General features: G+C 37.8%; 5 protein-coding genes and 1 pseudogene across 6 annotated transcripts in view; 3 read left to right on the forward strand and 3 right to left on the reverse strand.

The window, feature by feature from the left end:
• LOC111432139 (dihydroxy-acid dehydratase, chloroplastic-like) overlaps window positions 1-1,722 on the forward strand; it is a 6,291-nt gene extending 4,569 nt beyond the window's left edge. Inside the window, exons 10-14 of the mRNA XM_023068956.1 lie at window positions 236-306; window positions 665-766; window positions 908-988; window positions 1,189-1,347; window positions 1,449-1,722. Coding sequence (XP_022924724.1) covers window positions 236-306; window positions 665-766; window positions 908-988; window positions 1,189-1,347; window positions 1,449-1,499 — 464 coding nt within the window. The 3' untranslated portion in view covers window positions 1,500-1,722. The remainder of the gene's footprint in view (window positions 1-235; window positions 307-664; window positions 767-907; window positions 989-1,188; window positions 1,348-1,448) is intronic.
• A 917-nt stretch (window positions 1,723-2,639) lies between these two features.
• Window positions 2,640-9,364, forward strand: LOC111432144. Of its 2 annotated transcripts, none has more exons than XM_023068960.1 (11): window positions 2,640-2,843; window positions 3,680-4,126; window positions 4,169-4,710; window positions 5,702-6,365; window positions 6,465-6,539; window positions 7,021-7,221; window positions 7,403-7,500; window positions 8,227-8,326; window positions 8,452-8,550; window positions 8,634-8,762; window positions 8,990-9,364. In XM_023068960.1, the coding sequence occupies exons 1-10, from the start codon at window positions 2,676-2,678 to the stop codon at window positions 8,694-8,696; spliced, it is 2,457 nt and encodes an 818-aa protein (XP_022924728.1). In that variant the 5' UTR covers window positions 2,640-2,675; the 3' UTR covers window positions 8,697-8,762; window positions 8,990-9,364. The 2 variants fall into 2 exon arrangements, with proteins under 2 accessions (XP_022924728.1, XP_022924729.1); XM_023068961.1 differs by lacking the exon at window positions 2,640-2,843 and adding an exon at window positions 2,956-3,150.
• A 749-nt stretch (window positions 9,365-10,113) lies between these two features.
• On the forward strand, window positions 10,114-10,975 carry LOC111432027 (ethylene-responsive transcription factor ERF118-like). The gene has a single exon (XM_023068817.1). The coding sequence runs from the start codon at window positions 10,227-10,229 to the stop codon at window positions 10,707-10,709; it is 483 nt and encodes a 160-aa protein (XP_022924585.1). The 5' UTR covers window positions 10,114-10,226; the 3' UTR covers window positions 10,710-10,975.
• Window positions 10,976-12,019: 1,044 nt separating this feature from the next.
• On the reverse strand, window positions 12,020-15,902 carry LOC111432213 (3-ketoacyl-CoA thiolase 2, peroxisomal). The gene is made up of 14 exons (XM_023069082.1): window positions 15,672-15,902; window positions 15,477-15,553; window positions 15,283-15,367; window positions 14,996-15,122; window positions 14,822-14,920; window positions 14,665-14,732; window positions 14,442-14,549; window positions 14,286-14,363; window positions 14,057-14,189; window positions 13,886-13,982; window positions 13,030-13,153; window positions 12,831-12,939; window positions 12,542-12,625; window positions 12,020-12,436 (listed from the first exon to the last, which is right to left on the reverse strand). The coding sequence occupies exons 1-14, from the start codon at window positions 15,756-15,758 to the stop codon at window positions 12,327-12,329; spliced, it is 1,386 nt and encodes a 461-aa protein (XP_022924850.1). The 5' UTR covers window positions 15,759-15,902; the 3' UTR covers window positions 12,020-12,326.
• Window positions 15,903-16,747: 845 nt separating this feature from the next.
• On the reverse strand, window positions 16,748-21,834 carry LOC111432217 (annotated as a pseudogene).
• A 504-nt stretch (window positions 21,835-22,338) lies between these two features.
• Window positions 22,339-26,182, reverse strand: LOC111432215 (probable voltage-gated potassium channel subunit beta). Its single transcript, XM_023069084.1, has 4 exons — window positions 25,447-26,182; window positions 24,347-24,490; window positions 23,964-24,128; window positions 22,339-22,623 (listed from the first exon to the last, which is right to left on the reverse strand). Exons 1-4 carry the CDS (start codon window positions 26,008-26,010, stop codon window positions 22,510-22,512), a joined length of 987 nt encoding a protein of 328 aa, XP_022924852.1. The 5' UTR covers window positions 26,011-26,182; the 3' UTR covers window positions 22,339-22,509.
• Window positions 26,183-26,740: the final 558 nt, after the last annotated feature.

Here is a 26,740-nt window from a genome sequence, read left to right on the forward strand (position 1 = left end):
TTTTTTTTTTTTTTTTTTGGGATGAGATACGAAGGTTTCATTCAAAAGGCCAAAGCCAGAAAAGACAACCTTGGGGTTAAAGTGACAAGGCAGAAAAGACGTAGTTATCTGTATAGCGAGTTTCTCCTTTTTTGAACTTTTGACCCAAATTCTTATAACTTACAAGATATTGCTAAGAATGAAAATAAATTCTCTGAAAATAAATCATTCTACCTAAAATAAATCTGTTTTGTAGGTCCTGCCCTTGTTTTTGAAGGGGAAGAAGCGATGATTGCAGCTATAACAGAGGACCCTTCGAGTTTTAAGGTACTGATGACTTTATCCCTATATCTTAGCCTAATAATCTAATTGATATCTGCATGCAATTCTTAGTTACAGGTTGCAAATTCCACATGCTACATAAGTTCATTTTAAATAATTACATACTAGTACTAATGATAGGTTATATAAATCTATGGTTTTTATACCCATTTGATTAGACCATCCAAATATAAACTTTAGGCTCCTTGGTTTCAGGTTTTTATCCCTGAAACCAAGGAGCCTAAAGTTGAACAAGTACTCCATGCACATTTAAATACATAACACACATGCACATATACGTACATACGTACTCGTGTTTTTTTTTGGTATGTTGTAATTGAAATCAAATTGTTTAATTACATAGGGACGAACAGTGATCATTAGGGGCGAAGGCCCTAAAGGGGGACCAGGTATGCCGGAAATGTTAACACCAACTAGTGCAATAATGGGTGCAGGTCTGGGGAAGGTATGGTGTTTGAACTCTAAACTCATGTTAGATTTTTGTTGATTTGTAAAGCATTGCTGTCAAAGTCACGTGTTGGTTACGAAGACGATGACATCCCCTTTAAAGTCAAATTCATCTTTACACTGCCATTGACATCTACAGGAAGTGGCATTGCTTACCGATGGTAGGTTCTCTGGAGGTTCACATGGCTTCGTCGTCGGTCACATATGCCCCGAAGCAGTGGTGTGTTTTGTTTCTCTCTTTTGTTGAATTCTTGAACTTCATTCAAACAGTAGAAGCTTAGTGAGAGTTCAGAGGAAGAAATCTTCTTCCTCCTGTCCTTAGGCTTAGACTAAGAATGCGATCTCTCTTCTTCCTCCTGTCCTTATGCCTTCTCTCTGATCAAACAATGATTAAGTGCTTCTTCTGTATCCATTTTCCAGGAAGGTGGTCCAATCGGGTTGGTTCAAAATGGCGATATCATCAATGTCGATGTCCAGAATCGGAGAATCGACGTTCAATTATCCGATCAAGAGATGGAAGAACGAAGAAAGAACTGGATTCGACCTGCATACAAGGCTACCAGAGGCGTTCTCCACAAGGTTCGTGTCTTACCATCTCTACGATTCTCGTCTAAAACTGCTTCTCCTTATTTTTTATAAAAGAAAACAAAACTTCAATCGAAATTGTTCTTCGTTTTCAGTACATCAAGAACGTGCAAGCAGCATCGAGAGGGTGTGTGACAGACGAGTAGGACGACGAACCTTATGGCTGCAGTTAGAGATCTTTCTCTAGTTCACATTTAAGAGTTATACCCCAAATCCAGTCCCTGAGACCACATCCATTTTTTTTCTCTCATTGTTCTCTTCACATCCAGTCCAGTTTTTTTTTTTTTTTCTTTCCCAGATTTCTAAGACATCCACTTATTGTTTTCTTCACCATTTTGTTGCAAGTCATTTAAAATTATTTCTTCAAAAAAAAAAAAAAAAAAAGCTTATCCATTTAATTTTATAATATTAATTACATTTTTATCTACAAGTACAATTTTGATCATTTTGTATGTACATGCAATGAAATTTATGAATTTTTCAAGCGATAACTTTACAGTTTATGTTTAATTTAGTAACGTTATATTTCTGTATTATACGTGGATTAATTAACGGATTAGAGATCAGATTTATTTATTAATCATAAAGGCAAATTGTAAAGTTGAAATTTGAGCATAATTTTGAGAAATCTGTGCATACATTCGTTATTTTTAGGAAGGTCTATGTTTCATAGGACTGTCATTGGCTCGTAGGTGCTGACATAAATTAGAGTTCAAGCTCTTTTAGAGTGGTATTTATGAAATTGTCTATTTGAGACTGTCAGTGGCTTGTAGGTGCTGACACAAATTAGAGTTCGAGCTCTTCTAGAGTGGTATTTTGTTGATGGCTTGAGATTCTTCGCTCTCCAACTAATTCAATGGATAGTCACTGGCTCGTAGGTGCTGACACATATTAAAGTTCGAGCTCTTCTAGAGTGGCACCTCATTGATGGTTCAAGGGGGCCTTCTTCGCCCTCCAACTAAATTGCGCGAGAAAGGCTTTAAGCCAATTCGAGAGATGGTAAAGTTTCATAGGATCATTTTGTCTGTATTTTCACAAACATGTTTATTCCACCGAGGGTCTGTTGCAACAAATTTAAAATTATATTAAATTATTGGAATTTAAAAAATATTAGCGTTGCAAAAAAAGTTTAGGAATTTTTTTTTTTTTTTTTTTAAACAACTTGTTTGCAATTAATTTTTATTAAAAATGCATATTTACATGTATGAAAATATAGCGACGGAAATTTGGACCGAAATGAAATGAAAGCCAGAAGTGTTTTAACTGAGCTAAGGTTGCTTTTTTGGACCTCAATATTATCTGGGCCCATATTCAAATATCCGATGCGACCCGACCCGGTTCGCACCAGGGAGCACACAGACGGTGGGTTTACAGAAGGGAAGAAAGAGAATGGAGGTGATTGGATGGCCTCACCATCGTCTTCTCCGTCGTACCTGAATTCAACCCGTGGCCTTCTCGCTTGCTTGGATTTGAACGAGAAACACGCCGAGGTTGATCATTTATTTTGTTTGAGCATTGCATTTTTAGGTTTATTTTGTGAGAGGTTTCTTTTGTGTCGTTTTTTGTTTCTCCTTACATTAACGTATGTTCTGAAAATTATTTACAATGTATTCGATTCGCCCTTTAGATTATCAGAACGTTTAGTTTTATAATTATTTTGGCTCCGATTAAGTTCAAGGTCTTGCCGAATCAGTTGGTTCTTGAGAAGCGATTAGACCATTACACACATGGAAAGAGCTGGTGTACTTGTAGGATGTTGTTGTCTACCCATTGTGCATTACGAAACATGCTTTCATTGTATGATTTCTTTCATTATATGCATTTGAATTCTCGTAGTTGAATGAAAATCGATTTCTTCTGTGCATTTTGTGGTCGGTTTTATCTGCCATAGGAAAAAGGAGTAGGAGATGGATGGATTTCTTGTGTTGATGCTGGATATTTGCCTATTATTACGATTTTTTTTTTTTTTTTTGGGGGGGGGGGGGGGGGCTAAACGGTAAAAAAAATCCCGTGCTCTAGACAATGTGTTGATGCTGGATATTTGCATATCTTGTTAATGTATGTAAAATTTTTTCTAGTCTTCTCTTGGTTCATGAATTTCATTTGAATTCTTCCTGTTGTCTTTTTTTTTGTTAATAAATCCAGATTTTAGTGTTTTATTTGGACAATCTACCACTGACTGTCAACTCGGTTTCACCGCTCATATTTCCTTTTTCTCTGTTAATATTCACTTAGTTACCATTTAATTCCCAATTGTCCCTTTTTGAGTGTCCTAGTTGGGTGGTACTATAATCTACTGGGAGTTGATCTTTTACCCTCAATGCAGAGTATGAAGGAGATGGAGACTGAATGGATCATGGATGTTCCCGATACACCTGATCGGTTAGCTGCCAGACAAAGTAATGGTGGACATTTTGTTCAAACTGAGACTGATTCATCTTTATCTAATCGTTTAAGAAACCCTGATTTCATGACAGAAAAGGGGATGAATGGCATGAAGGGCCTGGGGGTGCTTGTCAGTGAAAATGTGGATGAGTTGAGATTAGATAGTAGTTCCAAAAATATTCCTGGTGAGAATTTCAAGGGTCATAGAAACACCATTGTTCTTTCACCGGGAGATGATTCAGCATTGAAAAATAATCTGTTACTTAGAAAAGGTGGAAGGGAAAAATATTCATATCAGGGGCCGAAACGTTTTATTTGCCCTCGTCGCTTGGATAAAGGGATAACTATATCTGTTGACTCTCCTTCCAAACCACCACCTTGTCAAGAAAATACCACCAGTCCACAAATAAGAGAACATGATCTTAAGTATAATCCTCAAACGTTTAATCGTAATGTGTCTAAGGACTGTAAGATTGAAAACACATCAAATGAACAGTCTGCACGTTACATACCAATTTCTCCAAAGAAACCCAACATGAACATTAAAGGGAAGGAAAAGGTTGTTGAGGAATCATTCCAAGATGTTGGTTTATCCATGATTCATAGAAAGGGAGTTGAAAAATCCAATAACACTAATACTCGACATGAGAAGCAAGTTTTGGGTCATCGTCAGTTTGCTAGCTCCCCTAGAGCTACTGGGCACAAGAGGTTGGTACGGAATGGTTGTATCTCACCTCATAATGTTACAATAAGAGCAAAGAATTTATCTGAGCAGTGTGAAAAGAGTTCTAGAGCTGTTGATGAGAACAATTTGAGGAACATGCCATCAAACAGTCCATCTTGTCCGATAGATATAAATGATATAGTTGCTGAAGACAATCGTAGTAGCAAAGATAAGGGAAAGGGGATTATGCGTCAGCCTTCTGTATCACATGATAATGATTATGTCAGAGTTATTTCTGCTTCTAGCAGGTAACGAAAGATCATCCTCATGCTATGCTTTTGCAAAGATTGAAAGTTTTTAGTCAGTGTTGACATAATGCTGAACTCGTGTTTTGCTGCTTATATTCTGTTGTTGTTGGCTGCCTATGAGGTATTGGCAACTGAAATTTTCCTCTTGTGAGTTTATTTATATTTTTGCATGCTCTTGCTCATGCTTGGTGGTTCTTTTGAGGTTCTCATACGTTTTTAGCTATTAAAATTCTTTATCGATGCTTAACGCTTAACTTTCTTTCGTAATCCTCATACTTTCTTCTCTGTGGAACCCCTTCCCTCTATTGAAAAGGGTGAACCTAGGAGGGGAATCTTTGTTTTATCATTGACCTTAGGATGTTAGACAGGTTATTTATCTTACAAATATTGCCAATTGTTTTTAAAACTTCCTATGTCCTTTAAACAACCTGACAGTTGCATCACAAAATAATTTTGTGGACACCTTGAATCAAGCTATTTTCAATGTTAGTATTTTATAGTATCCCGACGTCTTCCATAGAATTCTTGTTAAGCTACTCACTTTCTCAAAGTTGTTGCATGTTTTCTTTGGGTGTTCTTCATTTTCATTTGGCCTGTGGAAAGTTCTTAGTTCCACTGAACCAGTGATTTTGAATCATATAGATTTGACTCTTTGCTACAATGTACACTGTAGTGCAATAGTTCGGCATTGGTAGATCATGCTGGTCTATTCCATGTTTCCATGCAAGAGACTACTTGTCATGAATGTTTGGTTGACACTACTTTATGACCACTCTTGCAGGTATAGAAAACTGCATGGTAATTGTTTTATTGGATTTACAACAACTGAATTTTGTTGGAAATTGAACCTTATCTGAATATCGGTTAAAATGTAACAACATTTAACAACTTCAGTTATTGATGTCAACACACACTAAAGCTCAGCTTCAATTTTTCTTGTATGGTTGCAGCCTTCAAAAGAAATTTGTTCTGATATCTTATTTGCTTTCAGTGACACGGAAAAGGCTGTTGGAGCTAATCCAGCCCGAACGTCCAGATTAGGTACATCTGAATGTTTTGAAGAAGTAGGTGTTTGGAGAAGAACACATAATCATTCAAGGAAAGGGATTGCCTTGTCTAATCCATCTGGGAGTTCTTTTAAGAAGATAGATAACGTTGGAAGGTTTTCTAATGGAAAAACTGAAATTTTCATGGAGAGACAAATCCCTAGTGGGCAAGAACATGTAGCAGAAACTGATTGTGCAGGAAATGGTGATACATCTCAAAGGGCTTCCAGCATTGTACCCAAAATAGAACAAACTATTGTACCGATGCATGTTGAAAGCAAACTAAACAAAAAACAAAGGAAACATGGATCAACTTCACAAATTAATACTTCATGCCCCATTCCAGATGTCGTGTACCTTGGTACGTCTGAGGAGTCTTCAAACTCAAGGTCAACTAGACTCCAGAGTCGAAGAATTCGTGATAGTTTGAATGAAGTTATTGAGGTTGATGAGTTGTCACCTGAAATGAGACACCCTGTCTCCCAGAATGTTGGCAGCTTAAATGATAACACCTCAGATGCTAGGGCAAGACAACTTGAAGCTGATGAGATGTTGGCTCGTGAACTTCAGGAGCAACTATATCAGGAGATCCCTATTGGAGGAGAAGAGGTGGTTAATTCTTATTTAAGCCGTGCTTATCCATGCTTAATCAGTAACTTACTAATAAGGTATTCTTAATTTTCATAAGTTTTATGTTTCTGCTGGCAGATTGATGAACATTTAGCTATGGCACTGCAGCAGGTGGAGCATGGACATTTTGCACCCTCCCGCCAGACTTACAGTGTATTATATCCTTTTGACTGTCTTTTTTTTTTCTTCCTGTGATTGCAACATCTTTGGTCTTTGGAAACATTGCCGTCTTAAATTATTCAATTCTTCAATTTGATATTACAGAGATTATGTTTGCAAATTCATTTTGGATGTGTAATCACCTATGCAAGTGAAATTCTTTCTGTCTCCCTCTCTACTTCTTTTCCTTTAAAGTTGAAAACTTATTACCCATGTTTCCCCACAATGTTAATCTATGTCCACAAAGCTAGGGTTAGAATGTCATTGGCATAGCTTTGGCTAATTTCTGTCGAGCATTCTCCTACATGCATTTTTTTCGTAGATTTGGTGGAAAGATGGCTAACATGTTTTCCTAAAATAGTTTGATCCTTAGTTAATTATCTTTGTTTTTTCAAATTTACAATGTGCCTGGTAAAAGATATTCTTGAATTCGTATCCATCTTCTATCTAAAAGTTGATTGGTTCCTTTGTTCAGAGTCAGAGGGGCTCACTGGTAGCACAGGCGAATAGACGAACTCGATCTCAATCTTCACAAAACTCTTCTAATATAACACGGACTCGAGTAACCCACTCTACACGTATGGCACAGATGAGGAATCAATTTTTTGGTGGCTCTCATAGAGTGTCAACTAGACAAAGGAATGTTAATTTTCCTGTGCATATGGATTTGGATATGGTAATTGCTCGATTCATTCTTTGGTGCTAGGTTAACCAGCTACTTTTTTTTCTGTTATATGGACAAGATATATGAAATAGATTCTTGATGGTATGATGACTGTATCTCGCCTATGATTGTTTGTAATGAGATAGTTTATCCTTTACCATATCTAAACCCTGGTAACTTTCTTTTAATACAGAGACTTGATATATTGGAAGCTCTGGAGGCTGCGGTTGGAGAAATGGAAGATGCAAGAATGAATAGGGACATCTTGCACAGCCGGCGTGATTTCAACGAGTAAGATTTCAACCTATTTGAAAACAATTTATAACTTCAGCTAATGTTTTCAGTTAATTGCAAACTTGTTGCAAGATAATAATAGTGACACTGTTAAATCATGGTATTAAGTAGGAGGTTCTGTGTTCGAATCTTCTAATATCATTTCTTCCTCATTAACATTGTTTTCCACTTGTTGGGTCTTTTACAACTGTTTAAGGTCACAAGTGAGGGAATGTTGAAGTATTGATAAAAAAATTTTATCCTAACCCATCAACTTAAGCTTTTGGGTTAGATTGGTGATTTAAAAGACATGATCGTTTAAGCACTTAATTTATTATATCATGGAGAAAGGATTGACATTTTATTTCTCGTTTCAGTTAAATAAAGAGTATGCTTGGATAGAGACTGAAATCTTAGTCATCAGGTGATAAAATGAGAGAATGAAAACTTAAAGCAATTGGCCTGGGTCTGAGTAGTGAAACTATATACATGTGGAACTGATTCTCAAATATGAAACTTTAGCTATTGGCAATAATGGGCCGAGGTAAAAGATTTTAAGTCAAAGGTGGAAGTGGAAGGTCATGTCTGAACTAATGCGAAGTTGTATAAATTTAGGCGACCCATTAATTTTGATTACAAATGATCTGGAAATAAGTTCAAACTTAGGTTGTTTGTTGGATAAGAAACCCCTTTGTTCAGTTGTTTTAGATATGTGACATTCTTTTTCTTCATTCTTTCTATCAGGAACGATTATGAAATGCTGCTATCCCTTGACGAGAACAATCACCGCCATGCTGGTGCATCGACTAACCGGATTAATAGTTTGCCACAATCTACAGTACAGGTAGGTGGTGGTTCTGCATCCTGGTTTCAGTTGTATTTTCTTTTGTTGATCAAAAACTCATTCTCCGGACCACCAGATCTGCTGGTTTAGCCTGCCCTTGACCATTTGTCTCCTGTCCTTCTCAGACTGACAGCATGGAAGACCCTTGTGCTATTTGTCTCGATACGCCAGCCATCGGAGATGTCATTCGCCATCTACCTTGCTTACACAAATTTCATAAAGATGTATGCATGCTTTAATAAAGAAGCACCGTTCTCCATTTCAAGCCATAATCACTAACCTCTTCTCTTTCTGTTTGCTGTTTCAGTGTATTGATCCATGGCTACAGAGGCGAACGTCATGCCCGGTTTGTAAGTCGTCAATCACCTGATATTAACGGCGATTTCAGGCCTATTACAAATCAGCACACACACTCATACTCTTTTGTGGAACCAAGGTAAATCAGATCTATTATTTTCATTTTATTTTCTACATTTTGGATGAGAATGTAACAGATGTTTCCATACTGTGGAGACGAGGCCTAAGTTGGGTTTTCTTTTTGCTGCACATTGTTAAGCAATGTTAGAAAAGTCCTAAAGACTTTTTCCTGGACGACGATGGTCGTCATAAAATGATGCTCTCGTCGTGTATTTTCTCTAATTTTCCCTTCGTCTCGTCGTATAGCCTGTTAGAATATTTTGTGCTTGAACTCTCGGTCGGAAGCGTAAGACTTCAAAGGTGCAATTCTCCATTGGGGAACGAAGAAAGCTTCCCAGCCTGAGCCTGAATGAGGAGTGGGCATGGTGAAGATTCATAGTATGTATTGACAGGTTCTTATACTTTATAAGTTAAGGCATTGCCATTGAGCAGGAAAAGCTAATTATTATACCAAACCTGTGAAATATATTGGTGGCCATATAGTTTAGTTGCTTGGGCTGCACAAAATTTAACAGGAAGACTATGCATAGTGCAATTAACCATTCATGTAAAACTGCAACTTTTACCATCATCTCCCTAGTAAACTTTATTCGGAATGAATGTACTACCATGGTTTATATCGGTTTTGTTTTTGAAATTTATGCTTGTTTTCTTTCCCCTCTATTAAAGAAACACTGTTTAGGTGGAAGGGAGGATTTAAACAATGATATGTATTTTATGTCAGCTGAATTATGCTCGTATTTGAAACCAAATAGATAGTTAGCCTCTGTACTTATATAATTCTCAATTCTATCCATTCGTAGTTGGAAATTTAAATTTTTTCATCATGATCCGATTAGTTTTCGCACAAAGTTTACCCAAATTTTAAATATTCATTAAGCGTAATTTGTAACGATCATTTGTGTCAAATTCACTTTTTTACCTAATAAATAGCTTGTTATTCATTTAGTTCCAAGAACATTTTATGGTATATAATTAAAACAATACCATATACACTATTTAAAATAAAAAATCTTTTTATAACGTATTTTGAGTAACTTTGAAAAACAATACTTTTTAAACACAATTTATATTTTATACACCTTGGAAAAAATAAAAATTATTGAATGATAACCAGTAAGTGTTTTTGTATTAAAAGAAAATAGTACTTTTGAAAATTTAAAGAATATATAATTAAGAGTAAAATACAAAAATAATTGTTTAAAGTATTAAAGTGTGAGTTTTAAACACATTGAAACTGAAAATACATTTTTCAAAAGTCAGTTTAATTCATGAATTTTAAGAGATAAGTTTGAAAATATTTATGAAAACGAAAAAGGAAGCGGAAAAGGAAAACGCTTAAGCGGACATATAAAAGGAAATATTCTACAATTTTTTCCCTCACAATTGTCAGACCTTCCAGTATTTTACTCCGACGATTCAAAAAAGTTTTTGGGGGAAAAGGATTCCAAATTGCGTTCAAATTCCTTCGAAGAACAGAAGAATGAGTCGAAAACTCCGCGTAATTTGCAACGATCCGGATGGAACCGATTCATCTTCCAGCGAAAACGAAAGAGACGAAGCAAAGTCTTCGAAATCGAAACGCATAGTGCGAGAAATCCACTTTCCCGTCTTTCCTTCTCGCTCCTCGAAATCAATTGATGATGAAGCCTCTCAGAGCTCTGCCCGAGGAGGTAGTAATGGCGGAAAGGCTCATCAGCGACGGAATATTAGGGTTTTGTCGAAAACCCTACCGACCGGGAGAACGGCTTGCCGATACAGAGGCGTGAGGCAGAGAAAGTGGGGGAAATGGGCTGCCGAAATTCGAGACCCTTTCAAAAGAGCTCGAATTTGGCTCGGGACTTATAATACTGCTGAAGAGGCTTCTAGGGCTTACGAATCGAAGCGGCTCGAGTTCCAAGCTGCCATGGCTGCCGCCCCCAAAGCTCCGCCGCGGTTCAAAGCTTCTCATCTACTAGGTTTTTGAACGTTGGATCTGCGCGCCGTGCGGCGGAGTTGACGGTGAGGGAAGGGAGGGAGAGGAACCGGCGACGGGAAGGGGTGAATTTCTTGTCCTTTTTTGAATGCCATGTCAGCTTTCTTTTTTACCAAGTTATTATGCCATGTCAACTTGTTGTCAAGCTGAAACTTGCCACATCAGCTTGAGATTCCAATGTAATTTCTTCTTTGTTTGAAATTCAATGACGTGGAAGGAATTTGAATGGAAAATTTACAATACCATTAGATAATAAATTAATTTCTTTTCCTTTTATGAGTCTCCAAATTTTTTGAAATTCAAATTATTGCATGACTTAGAAGATACGACATCAAACTATTTAGAACTCGGGGAATCAAACGATTCTTAAGACAAACTAGTTTCCAAGCACTTAGTTATAAAACACACGAGCCCGATCCTCCATCCTAACCTCGACCCAATAACTACACAACCAACACCAAGAGCTATTTGACATAAAGAAGTCGTCTACAATACCTATTGTATCATAACGTTGGAGGATAAGGCCACTTGGTAGCTACGTATCAAACCAGGTTGAACGTTTATGATTATCACCAAACAGAGCGTTTACAACCATCATCAAACAAGAGTGTTTACGATTACCACCACTTGACATACCTATCAACGAACATAATCTATCTCAACACATATCAACGAACATAATTTATCTCAACATCAAAGATACAACTAAAGCATTCAATCTAGATCATGAACAACAAAAGAAGGATAAAAACACTAGTCTAATATAAGAACAAACTGAATAATCATAATTTACTTGCATACGAAAGAGTTATGATAAACCAGGTTCTCATAAGAGCTATGATTTAAGCTTAAAAAAGACTTACCATTCGAGTACGTAAGTAGAAAGTGAATCTACTAAAACTTAAAAAAACTCGGTACATTGAGAGAAGTGTTAGTTACATTGTATCATCTAAAACTAACTCGAAAACAAAACTTCAAGCCCTTACTAGCACGGGTAACCTGACCCAAAAAAATGAAAATAACGTACGATATTTTATATAAAAGATAACTCGCCTTTAAACCTTCGTTAGATTATCAATAAAACCCCAAAAAACACCCTTGAAGAAAGCCATCATTCAACATTTACTCTGAAGGAGGACTACACAAACTCAACTTCAACTCTTAAACTTATTACATACAATACCAATCGCTAAAACAATTTGATAAGATAAAATCCCTAGTGAACATAATCATGTCTCACGATGAAATTTCACAGCTCTCACGACATTTTGAACCCAACAACAATTTGAACCCAACAACAATTGAATGAGACTAATGAAACAAGATAGCTTCGAGTTACATCAGTTTTAGGATCATAAACATCCAAAAATCCATTCAATCTGTTGAATTCAAACCAAATGACTACTTGTTTTAGGATCAAGTAGTTCGGACGACACTCCATAACAAAGGACTAACTTCAAACCTTTATGGAAACAAATCAAAAGACAATAGAATTAATCCAAAATGGAAACAAAGATGGTGGAAAGCAAACAGATAATCAAATCTCCATAAAACTGTATCCTTCTTATCGATTTCCTTGTCTCACACTATTGAGTATTGAAACTTGTTCTAACGAGCATCCTTAGACAGAAGATTTATTCCTTCAACTTTCTTAGCATTGCAAAGCTCATCAACACAATCACCCCTCTCGAACACAGCTGCAGCTCCCATTCCAGTGCCTGCAATTTTGCAGTTTCAAGAATTAATCATCCATCGCGTCGTCGTCATCGGACTGTAACTCCACAATGGTAAAGAGGAGGGAGAGGGAGAGGGAGAGAGAGTACCTATGCACATTGATATCACTCCAAAACGACAGTCTTTGCCACGGCGTTTCATCTCATGCAACAATGTAGCGACGCAGCGAGCGCCTACAGAAGAAGATAGAAAGATTTTAAGGTGAGATCTGTGACAATCTAATGCTAAATCTCCCTGCCATGTAACCGTTATCATTTGCTAATGATTTAATCGTCGTTAAAGAACACAAAGAAGAAACGAATCTATAACTCATCAGGATCTTAAATTTTTAGGTGTTGGTTAGGTGTTGGCTAATAGAGATTCGTGTCAGAAACATACCTGTTGTACCCAGTGGATGTCCAATGGCAATTGCTCCGCCATTAACATTGATCTTTTCTGGATCAAGCCCCAGCTTGTTACGACAATACACAAATTGGGATGCAAATGCCTGTAGGTTAGGTTGTGCGTCAGTCCAAGCCAACATGTGCCTAAAAGGTCCAAACTTCAAGCCTCAATTTGTGATAGAAAAATATGGTACCTCATTTATCTCAAAAAGATCGATATCATTCAGTTCAAGCCCAGCAGCCTTGACAGCGGCTGGAATTGCAACAGCCGGGCCAACACCCATGATAGCAGGATCCACACCCACAGCAGTAAAAGTCCTACAAAACAAACAGCAACAAATGTTGAGACAAGAAAGTACTTCCGAAGCCCACCGCTAAACAGATATTGTCCTATTTGAACTTTCCCTTCAAGATTTTTATAACGCGTTTGTTAGGAAAAGGTTTCCACACCCTTATAAGGAAGGGTTTCGTTCCCCTCTCCAAACGATGTGGGATCTCACAATCTACCCTGCGGGGGTCTAGCGTCCTCGCCGGCACACTGCCCGTGTCTGACTCTGATACCATTTGTAATAGCCCAAGCCCATCGTTAGCAAATATTGTATTCTTTGGACTTTCTCTTCAGGGCTTCTGCTCAAGGTTTTTAAAACGCGTCTGCTAGGGAGAGGTTTCTACACCCTTATAAGAAATGTTTGGTTCCCCTGTCCAACCGACGTGGGATCTCACATTCATGCTCAAAACAGTTCTAAAATCTCAACTTTGGGAAGCCCCAAGTTAATACACAGAAGAATGAGCTTTTATGTTTGAAACTAACACTTAATCTCCTTCATCGTTTCGTGACATGGTGTATTCTGGGAGTAACTATGGCTAATGCAAAGCATGCTGTCATCACCCCATGCATAAGATAGTAAAAATAATCATGACAGTTTGGGGAGAAGTTTGCGAGTCGGGCTATGTGGATGAACAAGTCTCGAATATCTAGCGCAATCCACCATTCAACTTGTACAATTCTTTGTGATGTCAAGTATTATAGAGAAATCTCGAGATTCAAACCTGAAGACGCCGAGAATAGGGAGTCCTTTTTGCATTGCAACACTTCTCTTCATAAGGAGAACAGCTCCAGCACCATCACTCACCTGACTAGAATTGCCTACATAATACCAACACCAGAGGATCATGAGCAAAAATAGTAGAACAAGCAGAACATCTCTCTACTAATTATACCAGCAGTGGTGGTTCCATCTTTCTTAAACACTGGCTTTAACTTCCCCAGATCTGCTTGAGTTGTGTTCGGTCGAATCCCGTCATCAACAGAGATCGTAACAGTTCTCTCTTCACCAGTTTTTGGGTCAATAATCTGTTCGGAATAAAGACATCAAAACCTCAGCAACCAATTGCCTTACCTGTTGATGCAATATGTGAAAACTGCATTGTACCGAATCTTACTACTTACCTTAGTAGAAACAGGGATAATTTCATCCTTAAATTTGCCACTAGCAGTGGCAGCTGCAGCCTTCCTGTGAGACTCAACCTAGACACACACTAAGGATTTCAGTACAAAATATACATCTAAGAGCCTTGAAAGAGATGCAAGATCCATTCTACTTACAGCAGCCTTATCTTGCTCCTCCCTTGACACCCCAAAACGATGGGCAACATTTTCTGAGGTTACTCCCATCGGAAGAAGGCAATTTTGTGCATTTTCCATTGACTTCACCTGTCATTTTAAAGAAGAGATTTCAAATTTTTTAAGATTCCTACTTGAAGTATGTTTTAAAGACTATCTAGAACTGAACTCAAATATGTGTATTAGAGCAAGGGAAAGATAGTACTCTAGGGTTGACAGATCCATCCCAAGCCATTGGATTAACAGTCATCGACTCCAACCCAGCTCCAATTCCTTAAACACGAGCAATAAAAATAGAATAAGCTTGCGTACTAAACAAGGCAGTTATAAAACTTCACTCAACTTATCCCTTTGTTGCTTACCAGTATCATAAAATCCTGCTCTTATAGCTGCTGCTACATCAGCAACGGCCTGCAGCCCCGACGAACATTGCCTATTAACAGTTCTAACAGGCACAGTTTCTGCAACAAAAGCATTACATGCATTGATAATAGAAGACACCAATGAATATGAACAATTCTTGGAGAATTGCATACCAGGGAAGCCGGCATAGAAAGCAGCCATCCTACATTCACTCGCTCTCTGAGAACCTGGTGCAAGCACAGAACCAACAACAATGTCCCCAACTTCACTTGGATTCAAATTAGTTTTCTCAATCAATGCCTGGATCAAATGATCATCATCATCATCAGAATTCAGAAATGAGCACTAAATCATTAAGCAACAAAAACGAAGAAAAACGAAAGCATGGTTCTCCTCTTATTCGGTTTAACCTATTAAGTTGATCCATGAAGAGAACAGAAGAAAAAGTGAAACAAGAAACCTTCAAAACAGGGGCGAGAAGATCATCAGGATAAGTATCCTTGAAGCCGCCACGCTTCGATTTGCAAAGGGCGGTGCGGTATGCTCTGAGAGAAAGAAAATGGAGATTTCACAAATTCAATTTAACAAACCACTTCGAATCAACTGTAAACAAATAGAGAGCGAAATTCACTTCATGCAGACGAAGCAACTTACGCAACTATCACGACATCATCTCCAAACACCGACGTTCTTTGATACGACGCACTATCCCCAGCTAAACAAACCGATGCCTAGCAAGAAAAAACAACCAAACCAAACCAAACTCAATCAAACAATTCAAAGAGCGACTTGCAGAGAAAAGTTTGAATAACAAAATCTTCAATTCAAAAGGAGGGATAAAGAACTTACAGAGAGCGAAGATTCATGGCTATAAGCCGAAGAAGAAGGCCGGAGATGATGTAGCAGAATGCTCTGCCTGTTGATTGCCTTCTCCATTACTGAAGCCGCCGGAGAAAAGAGATTGAGCTTGAGATTGGCCGGAAAAGTATATGAAATGGTGATCGGTGGCCATTTTCAGGTAAATATAGCAATCAAAATAGGCGGTTGCATGGGAATGCGTGCCGTCTCAGGATAATGGATAATGCCGAAATTAGGAAGCGCATGGGAATTCTAGAACAACGACGCCATTTTCATTTATCAATCCGTATGATAGATATGTTTACATTATCTATCCGCATGTGGACAAATGTAGACATTATTTGGTGGGCCATCATTTTTCTATTCAATGTTTTTAATTAAAAATTCTAGCTGATAACACATGTCTTTTAACTATCATGCAAAAGTGAGCTAATATTTTGCTGTGACATCTATTTATCTAATTTTTGTGTGTTTATTAAAGTTTGTATAAGATCCGATATCGAGGGAACCAAATATTTCTTATAAGAGTGTGAAAACTTCTCTATAATAGACGTGTTTTAAAACCGTGAGGCTGACGGTGATACGTAATAAGCTAGAGCAGACAATAGCTGCTAGCGGTGGGTTTGGGTTGTTATAAATGATATCAGAGCCAGGCAAGGGGCGGTGTGCCAGCGAGAACCGCTAGGCACCCAAGTAGAGTGGATTATGAGATCTCACATCGGTTGGAGAGAGAAATAAACATTCCTTATAAGAGTGTGGAAACCTCTCTCTAGTAGACATTTTAAAACCGTGAAGCCAACGACTATATGTAATGGGCTAAAGCGAACAACATCTGCTAGTGGTGAGCTTTGACTTTTCCAGCTTGTCCTTCTAAGGATAAATTATCAGTCAAATTATAGAGATCCGGACAAAAAATCTCTGGTGAAATATGAACCACTCAAGAACATGAACATGAATGCAATATGAAAATTTGGCATTACATATCTACAGATTTTTCTAAGTACATCAACTCCATAAACGTCAGATCTATGGGTTGCTTCAGCTGAGTGAGTGAGCAAGCCAGCTAATTAACTACACAGAATAGCTTAAGCTTTAAGTTATTTTCTTTTCCTCTTTTCCAATTCACAAGAACAGTGACTTACATGAGGATGTTGAGTTTCACCTACTTGTTACATTTGGTCTCTTTCTGATCCGAACCGCTACCGACATGCTACGAAGTCTATTCGTTATCTCTGTGAATGAAGACCTTGCTGCAGGTTCAGGATACCAACACTCTTCCATTAGCCTTTTCCATTCGGGATCACAGCGTTTCGGGATCGGCGGTCTAAGAGTATTACTTACAATTCCACCTGCCCACCAAAGTATAGAACAGCATGATACTAATTTGAACAATACAGCACAAGACCTCTCTTGAGAAGGTTTTAAGAAGTTAGGAGCAGAGGAAGGAAAGTTACTGATGATGGCACCGCAATGCATGCTAGCATATGGCTCCTCGCCTGTCAAAATCTCCCACATTGCAATACCGAAAGAGAAAACATCAACCTATTAAAAAGAAAAATGATAATCAAGCAAAAATAGTATTGATAGTATCCTCCAATGATATAACTGATACAGAACTACGTTTGCATCTCAAGCACAATATCTACGCAAAATTTACACGGCTTGATTCAGATGAAAGAAAGTAAAGATCTTCGTTTTTAAGTTGCTAACCTTCTCAGAGACCTTAGAACTGCTACTATCAAACAATTCTGGTGCCATCCATGGAAGAGTTCCACTCGTGCCTCCCGAAGCAAGTGTGTTGCGCTTAATCCTTGACAGACCAAAATCTCCCACCTTAAAAGACAGGAAATGACCCCGAAACGAGCTCAGTGTGACATGAATATTAAATATGAATTTCAACTAGTCATAGTTAACTGCAAGATTCAATTTGATAAAAGTAGATAACTAAACACAGAAACCTCAGAAAACATTGTAGGTGCACAAGATGTCAGCTATGTTAAAACTTACCTTACATACAGGTCGTTCAGGATCCCTCAAGTTGACTAACAAATTATCACACTTCAGATCAAAATGAATAATGTTTTTCAAATGCAAATATTCCATGCCAGAAGCTGCATCCATTGCAATTATAAGCCTTTTACGACGATCAAGCACTCTGCAGTGAGAATGCTAAAGTTTCACTATCCATTTTCAGAGGAAAGAAGAGAATCAAAATGTGGAGATAGACCAACTTACCTGTCCTTCCTCAAAAGGACGTGCCTTAACGAACCGTTTACCATATACTCGGTTACAGTTGCCAATGTTCCATCAGGTCCATCAGGAACCAACCCATAAAAAGCCAAAACGTTTGGATGGTGAAGAGTCGAGAGAATCTTTGCTTCTCTCCAGAAATCTCTAGTCTAAGCAAACAGTGAGATTTTGGTCCCATTGTGAAAAGGCCGGGGGGAGGGTGGAATTAGATTGTAGGAAATATGTGTTAAAATAAAAGACAAACAATAACTATATAGAGAGCTTCTTGGAGAATCTACATAAATATATATTAGTCCTCTCTGAAGTTATCTTGAAGATTGTAAATAAGTATCTCAAAAGAAATGCTCTAGAAACATACTCGCATTTCTTTAGGCTCCAAGCATTTCTTGAGAATTCCTATAAATTTTTTTTACTTGGGCTCCAAGGATCTCATACTTACGAGTAGGAAGCATGTCCCATAAGAAAGAAAAGTAAGAAAGAGCGAGTAAAGTGGGTGAGTAAGAAATCGTCTCTCGTCCATTTGAGAAAATAAAATGAACAACTTTTACTTTGAAATTGCATGCACAATTTTATAACTTTCTAAGAAAATTTTCATAACCATATTCACCAACATGAGCACAGGAATCGGTTATACATTTCAAAAGATCTATTTTCAAATTATGTCGTACCTACCAGTCGTTCTTGCTCTGAAAAACTGCCTGAGAAGCAACTCTTGTTTATTCTCTTAATAGCTACATCTGTTCCCCTCCATTTTCCATGAAAAACTGTGCCAAACGTCCCAGATCCCAACTCTTGCAGTTCTTTAAGATCTGCATCCTTTATGATCTGCATATCAGTGTATGAATTGATCAAAAAAACATAGTACGAACATCAACTTTTGTGATCGAGTGAACTTTCCAATTATGCTATAATTACAAAATTCTTATCAACACCCTTGCATGTTTTCTTACAAACGATGTGTGTGTGCGCGTATGTGGAAAATGCTCAATACTAGTATTACAACAACTTCATTCAGTGATATGCATATTTTACAAAGTCAGAGGTACCTTAAGTGGACGGATCAATATGTTAAAAAGTTGGAGGTACCTTAAGCGGATGAAAGAGTTCAAGATATGTTATATATGAGAATTAAATCCATATGGAAAGGTATATATGTTGCACATAAAGAAGCTTTGAACCTGCAGGCCGTAGTTGCTTACTATATTAGTAGTTTGTTTATCCTTAGTAGAATATTGGCTCTCCTCGAAATATTTTGGAGCAGTTGTTTCTAAATGGTAAACGAGGGTGGGGCCACCCGTGGTGTCTGCAGAAGTTTCTAATTCAAGACCTCGTTCGGCAGAAAATCTGCCTCTAAAGCTTTGAACCTCTTTGAGGAGACAAACATTTTGTTGGTAGTCAACATGTTGAAAATATTTGTATTTTTGGTCATCATCAAGTGATGGAACATAAATACCTCCATTGAAATTGGCCTTTTTTTCATCAAAATTGCATTCTTCATATGTTTCATTTTCACTACCAGATGCCACCTTTCGATGATTCTCATATTTAGCATCTTGAAATACCCCGTCAACTCTCTGTTTCCACATCGTTGACAAATCCTGCAAGGAAATTGACATTGCCAGTGAAGGTGACTGATCACTGTCAATGAATGAGGTCAGTGGATAGAATCCTCCATGATTCGACTTTTGATCCTGTTCCTGCAGTAGGGGTTCAGAATGTGAATGCATAATTCTTTGTCCCATATGGGTGGTTCCAGATGTTAGCTGCATTGAATACTCCGCATCAGAGCATAGCTGTTCATAGTTAACTGCCCGTTCCTTGAGCATAGTTTTCACTGAATGAGTATCACTTAGACCCCAGTTGGTGCAGGCTCAAAATCTACGCTGGAGCCTCGTGGGAAATGAACATTAAGAACTTCGTATGTCTCATCAGTTTCCACTCTAAATTTTTCATGATGATAATCCATCAATTGAGAACCATGGTAAAGATGATTGTGACGGCCAATTGCATCAACATAATAAACCGTATCACGAGGACGTTTCTCCGAAACAAATGGAATGAAGTTTCCAGCATCTTCTGCACATGTTGAATCTACGTTCTTAAAGTCCTTTTGCATTACTGTAACCGGAGAATTTAAAGGTGATTGATTAAATGCCTTGCGTGGGATTTGAATGGGATTTAACAATTGCCCACTAGGTCTAGGAAGCATTTCCGCCAAATTTGGCATAGGTGAATGGGCATCTTTTAAGTCTGTAGTATGTGAAGAAGCAGTACGAAAATTAGGACTATGAAGAGTTGGGTCTAGCATACCATCCACAGCCGCAACATATTGATAATCAACATCAATTGGTTGAACTGCCCTTTCTTCAATAGAAGTAGGGCTCTCGCAATAATCAAGAAAAATTCTAAGTCTTTGAGAACCCTCTGCATTTTCCAGCTCATGATATTCCTCGATCAAATGATGAAGATCCTCATCAGAACAGATAGAGATAAGTGAATCAAGGTCTTCACCAGGAAGCTGGTACTTTATAGTGTGGGGATATTTACAGACAGCGTATGTCTTTTTGGAAAGTTCTTCATATGAGATGTTTTTTCTAATGGATATAATGTGTGTTTCACCACCGACATATCTAAGCTTCCCATCATTAGGTCTCGGTAATATTCTGCCTCCAAAACTACAGAGAAATTTCATCTTGCCATTGGCAGAAAAATCTCCAAATCCAGCCCCAAGGGGATAACATGAACAAGGTGAATCCGGTGCATACAAGGGCGGCATCGTGTGGCCAGATTGAACTTCTCGGTTAATTTCATCGGCGTATTCACCAGATGCTTGTCCAGTAGCACTATATTCCCACTGATATTTGCTTGTGTTGTTAGGATAAACCTTGTTGTTCCTTTCAGAATTCATTCTCTCGAGTCTAAGAATTCCACTGGGATCCTCATATACCAATTGGCTGCTCGGACTGAAACTAAGACCTGTTTTCTTTTTCTGTTGCTGATTATGATGATCTCCATCACTCATGTCAGACAATCTTCTTACAGCAGCTCGATCCCGCAAAAACTGGGAAGAAAATACCCCACCCGTCTGTACACAAACATCACTTGCACTATAACCTGCAGTAATTCGGACATCCGAAACAGCCCTTGGTCTTTCCATGTATAATTGTTGACTTAGAGTACCCTGTACTTCCCTAGGCATGATCTCAGAAAGATAAATTGTTCAACATATGAACATTTTCTGGCCTTTTAAGCTATCTTCTCCATTCTTCTTCAAAATATAAATCTCTTTCCTTATCTTTTTCCATCACACAAACAAAAAGAATCTACAAATTTGCTAATTCTACACTCGGAACCCCCAAATCGCCTACTTCAGATGCTCATTTCGTTTCTCCTAAATTTACAAACCATTCAGTCTACTCAATATCGCAGCAAGAACGAGCCATTGACGCCAACAATTTCCATTCATTTCTCAGTAACATGGACAAAAAAACAAAAGGCTAGACCTAAAACTAGTCAGAAATTTGAAACGTTGAAATGTACCTAAGAATCTTCAAATAGGCGCTCTCCTAAAAGATTTCCTGCGCCCTTACCGAACTGTAGAATGAACATACAGAGAATCAATTAACGAATATCGCCAAAAATTCACTCAAGATGGTCTTTCGAAGAGAGCGTGGTGTTGGGGGGAAATTTTCTCCTACAAACACAAGATTTAACCCTAGCTAGAAACGACCAAAATGCTTATCGGAGATCAGAAATGCAAAATCATACCTGTGTTCGGATTTGCATTCGAACGAGAAAAGCTCGGAAAATGAGATGGAGAAAGATGTTGAAAGAGGAACGGAGTTGTAGGATAGTAACAATGGTCAGAATAGCGCGCAAAATCACAGGGACGGAATGTCCCAACCGCCAAACTAATTTATGAATTTCTCGCTTTTTCTATGCAACCCTAGTTATTTAAAAAATACTCATAAAATTTTAAAAAATTTTAAAAATAACGTATTATAACATTAACACGCATATACCAAGAAGATTAATTTGGATGTTTTTAAAAGTTCAAAAATATTTATGATAAAATAAATTTAATCCAATGCTAATAAATTTAAATTATACTTTTATTCTATCATTATCAAAACATCCATGTGAAATATCCGATAAAATAAAATTTAGTTAGTATAGATTATAAAAGGTATGAATTATTACATAAAAAATCAACGGTTCAATTTTTTTTTTTAAAAAATTAATCGAGAAGTGACGGTGTCAACTTAACTATAGCATAAACAAAATTTTTAATTGTATATATTTAACGCATTTGGTTAAATAAAAAAAAAATCACGTAAACTCATGATATTAAATTTTTGATGATATATCGATATTTCGATCAAGTTCGGGCATGGTTTAATAGTTGGACTTGTTTTTATGTCCCTCAAAAATCAAACACATACATTAATAAAGACTAGAAAAAAGAAATCCCCAAAAGTTCATAGCAAACAAAGAAGGTCATAACAGAGCATATCATAAATAAAAGCACATAAATATGGAAGCTACTAAGCAATACACAGAAGACTATGGTGCGCTATGATCACCTAAATGACTCTGGACGCTTTGGCTTGCTTTGAACAGCAGCCTCGATCTTCTCCATTACTGCTGGAGTTAGCAGTGGGATCACGTCCACGGCCTTCATGTTCTCCTGAATCTGCACACGTTCGAAGACGGTTTGTGATCGTTACAAAACTAAACTCTTCTCATAAGGATAGCCTTTTTCTTGATATCTTTGATTAACTTAGTACTTATTCTTATGAACTAATGAGATTCCTATGGTTATCATTGGTACGATAATCAATAAATATTCCCCCTTTTCATTAATTCTGTAGTCAAATTTCCTTCTCGGGAACTATCTGAATCTCCAGATTCATTTCTACGCTTCGAATAGAGCTAATCCCGTAACTTACATGAATTGAGATAATAAAAAGTAAAAAAAAGGCTATGCTCATGCAATCCGCTTCTTATACTATAGATTAACTTTTACAAATCATGAACTTAGGACTATGATCAGTAAACTGTGTGGTTCCCAAATCTGTGATGTGTGGTTCCCAAATCTGTGATGGGAAACTGAACTAAAATCAACCGCTGAATGCAAACGGAATGGTTTTGGATGTTAGATGAACACGACTCTCCATAATGGTATATGATATTGTCCACTTTGAGCATAAGCTCTCATAGCCTTGCTTTAGGCTTCTCCAAAAGGCCTCATACCAATGAAGAGAGTATTATTTGATTATAAACTCATGATCATTCCCTAAATTAGCCAATGTGGGACTTTCATCATTCAATATCTCCCCTCGAACAAAGTACGCCTCACCTTAATCGAGGCTCGACTCCTTTTCTTTTGGAGTCCTTTGTTCGACATTTAAGGATTTACCAATCTATTGGCACAACTAAGTTTAGAGCATGGCTCTGATACTATGTTAGAAATCACGACTCTCCACAATGATATGATATTGTCCACTTTGAGCATAAGCTCTCGTAACTTTGCTTTAGGCTTCCCCAAAAGGCCTCATACCAATGGAGAGAGTATTCTTTGATTATAAATCCATGATCATTCCCTAAATTAGCTGATGTGAGACTTTCATCATCCAAGCTTGGAAATGTACAGATCAGATATGGTCCTACTGAATCAACTGCTGAACTAAAATCCTTTTTTGGTACACTTCTAAAAACAGATATGGTCCTACTGAATCAGATCAGATATATCCTCACAGCTAAAAAAGATCACCCAATAACTAGCAGAAGATATGAACTAGTTTATGATGTATAGGGTAGACTAACTGGTTTTTAAACATATTGAAGGCAGTCCTTTATATTTTACGGCTTACAGACCCAATTAGGACCCGACGAGCCAGAGAAAGGACTCCCAGTTAGCCCAACCATGTTTAACTGATGAGACATTAGGATTTGAAAAACACATGCTAACTAGACCAGATCTCGGACTAAAACGTGCATAAATTTCAAAACCAAAAGCCACATAAAACTGACCTGAGATTCCTTCGTGGCGCCGGTGATAACCGATGAGACGTTAGGATTTGAAGCACACCATGCAATTGCTAGTTGCGACAATGGCACTCCTAGCTCATCCGCAATTGGTTTCAAGTTATTGACTTTTTTCAACACATCATCAACCAGAGATCGATTTGCAAGATTCTACAGACATGCAGAATAAAAGGCTTAAGTTCCCATGTTCTTATCATTGGATAAAGGGAAAAAGAAACAACTAAGTTCTTAATCACTAGCATAGGATGTCAAAACGAGGTTGCAAGGTTGCTTGCAGACGTCAATCCGAAAAAGAAATGGATAACCAAGAACTTATTAGCTAAATCATACTGAAGCATGCCGAACTATCAGATCTGAACTTATCTTACTTTGTAATTTTCCAAAGCAAATCGGCTATCAGGTGGTATAGTTCCCTTGTTGTATTTTCCAGTGAGCACACCAGACGCCAGCGGACTCCATGTCGTTAGACCTATGCCATAGTTGCTGTACAGAGGGAGAAACTCGGACTCGACCTGCATTGATACAGTAACATGTCTGAATTTAATCTCCATGCAAAAAGAACAGAACCCAAAAGGAGGAGACTAAATTAATCATCCTTGCAAGCTGCAACAGATTAAACTCTCTTCATGAATTAAGTTAAAGATTGTTTTCCAACAAAGAAATCTCATTTGACATCTCTGAAACTAGACCTTGACTTTAAATCTACAACAGGAAAGCTCTATTTCCATTTCCAAATGGAAGAGGAAAACAAAGAGAACAGTTTTACTGGTAAATACATATAGAACCATGCAATCATTAGGCTAAACATATAATATCATCTACGTTCTATTGTTCGATCTAACCCCTAATATAAATTTTGCCCCTGAACTACAGGGCCATTTTTATTTGATTCCTAAACTTTCCAATTTTCAAATTTAGCCCCTCAGCTTTCAAAAGTTTTAAAATTTACAGATCTATGAGATAAAACATTGAAAGTTTAAGGTTTCGTTCCACACGAACTGAAAATTATATTTAATAGATACAAAGTTGAAAGTTCAGTAATAGTTTTGGAAGTACAGGACCAAATAAACATAAATCTTGTAATTTAACCAAAATAATACTGTACCATAAACCAATCACTGCATTGGAAAACAGTACTATTCAATTTCCACAACGTTGCCTTTCAATATCTATTCTCAGTCAAGTTTTGAAAGAAAAAACTAATGGAAGTTCTAAAGAATGATAATAAAATCGAAAAATGGCATAGATCAAGGCCAAAATTGCATATCTAACCCAGATTTGAAGAAACCATATACATAGTTCCATTGAAAATCAATTGCAGAAACCATCACAACACCGGATCAGTCAATAATCACAGCATTCAAAACCCTCATAAGAAAATGTTGTGTACTATAACTGGAAATTCCATTTCTATGATCTAAGAACACATCAGGAAACAATCGATTGGCAGCAAAAACAAGGCGCTTACCTTATGACGAGATAACAAATTGTACTCCGGCTGCTCCACAATCGGCCCAACCAAATCCAATCTATTAGCAATCCCCCAAGCCTCAGTGATCTGCTGAGCCGACCACTCACTAGTACCCCAATAAAACGCCCATCCCTTATCGATCACATAGTTCATCGCCCTTACCGTCTCCTCGATCGGCGTCGACGCATCCGGACGGTGACAGTAGAGAAGATCAACATACTCCATATCCAATCGCTTCAGCGAAGCCTTGGTACCTTCAACGATGTGTTTTCTGGAAAGCCCCTTGTCATTGGGACCAGAACCGCCCCAAAAGATTTTGGTGGAGACGACGATATCAGAGCGCTTCCATCCAAGCTCGCGAATGGCCTGGCCCATGATCTCCTCAGCCCTTCCATTGGCGTAGACTTCAGCGTTGTCGAAGAAATTGACGCCGTGGTCACGGCAGCATTGAAGAAGAGATTTAGCCTCTCGCACATCGAGTTGATTGCCGAAACTGACCCAAGCACCGTATGATAACTGGCTGACCTTCAAGCCGGACCTGCCTAAGTTGTTGTACTGCATCGTGGACGGCAATGGAGGACGATCGGCGAGAGAGCGAATCGGGATTGTGAATGTGATTGAAGGATATGGAAAAAGGGAAACGAAATGGAATCAAATCGGTCCTCAGAGCTGTGAGAATTTTCTTCAACAGCAACACGTGAAGGCGGTGGGTTCTCCAAGAAATATCTGAAGTGACTTATAAATAATACTTCATTAATTCATTGTGCCAGAGCAAGAACAACTCACTTGACATAAATGGATTCAAATAAAATAAATAAAATAATAATAATAATAACTTTGAATTATATCTTATTGAAAGTTCTCGTAATTCACCGAAATTTAATTTGTAACGATTTAGTTTTAATTATAAAAAAATTCATAAAAATTAAATGTCCAAATAAGGAATTATAAATATACTTTTTTTTTTTTCATGACAGAACACTTTCCATATGAGGAAAAATAATGCAATAAATATTTATGTTCATTCTTGAGAAACAAAGAGGACGAGGATGTTACAAAAAACCCTAGAATCCCGGGGTAGAAACTAATATATTTATATACGACCCATATCCACCGGCAGATGTTGTACTCTTTGGGTTTTCCCTTTCGGTCCCGCCCCCAAATCCATCCCCTTTGGGGTCCAACATCCTTACTGGCACACCGCCTCGTGTCTACCCTCGGGCCCCAAATCCACCCCACTTTGTGGCCCAGCATCCTTACTGGCACACCGCCTCATGTCTATGGCACACCG

Source organism: Cucurbita moschata, unplaced genomic scaffold (genome assembly GCF_002738365.1).
Source record: "Cucurbita moschata cultivar Rifu unplaced genomic scaffold, Cmos_1.0 Cmo_Scf00037, whole genome shotgun sequence".
NCBI lineage: Eukaryota > Viridiplantae > Streptophyta > Magnoliopsida > Cucurbitales > Cucurbitaceae > Cucurbita > Cucurbita moschata.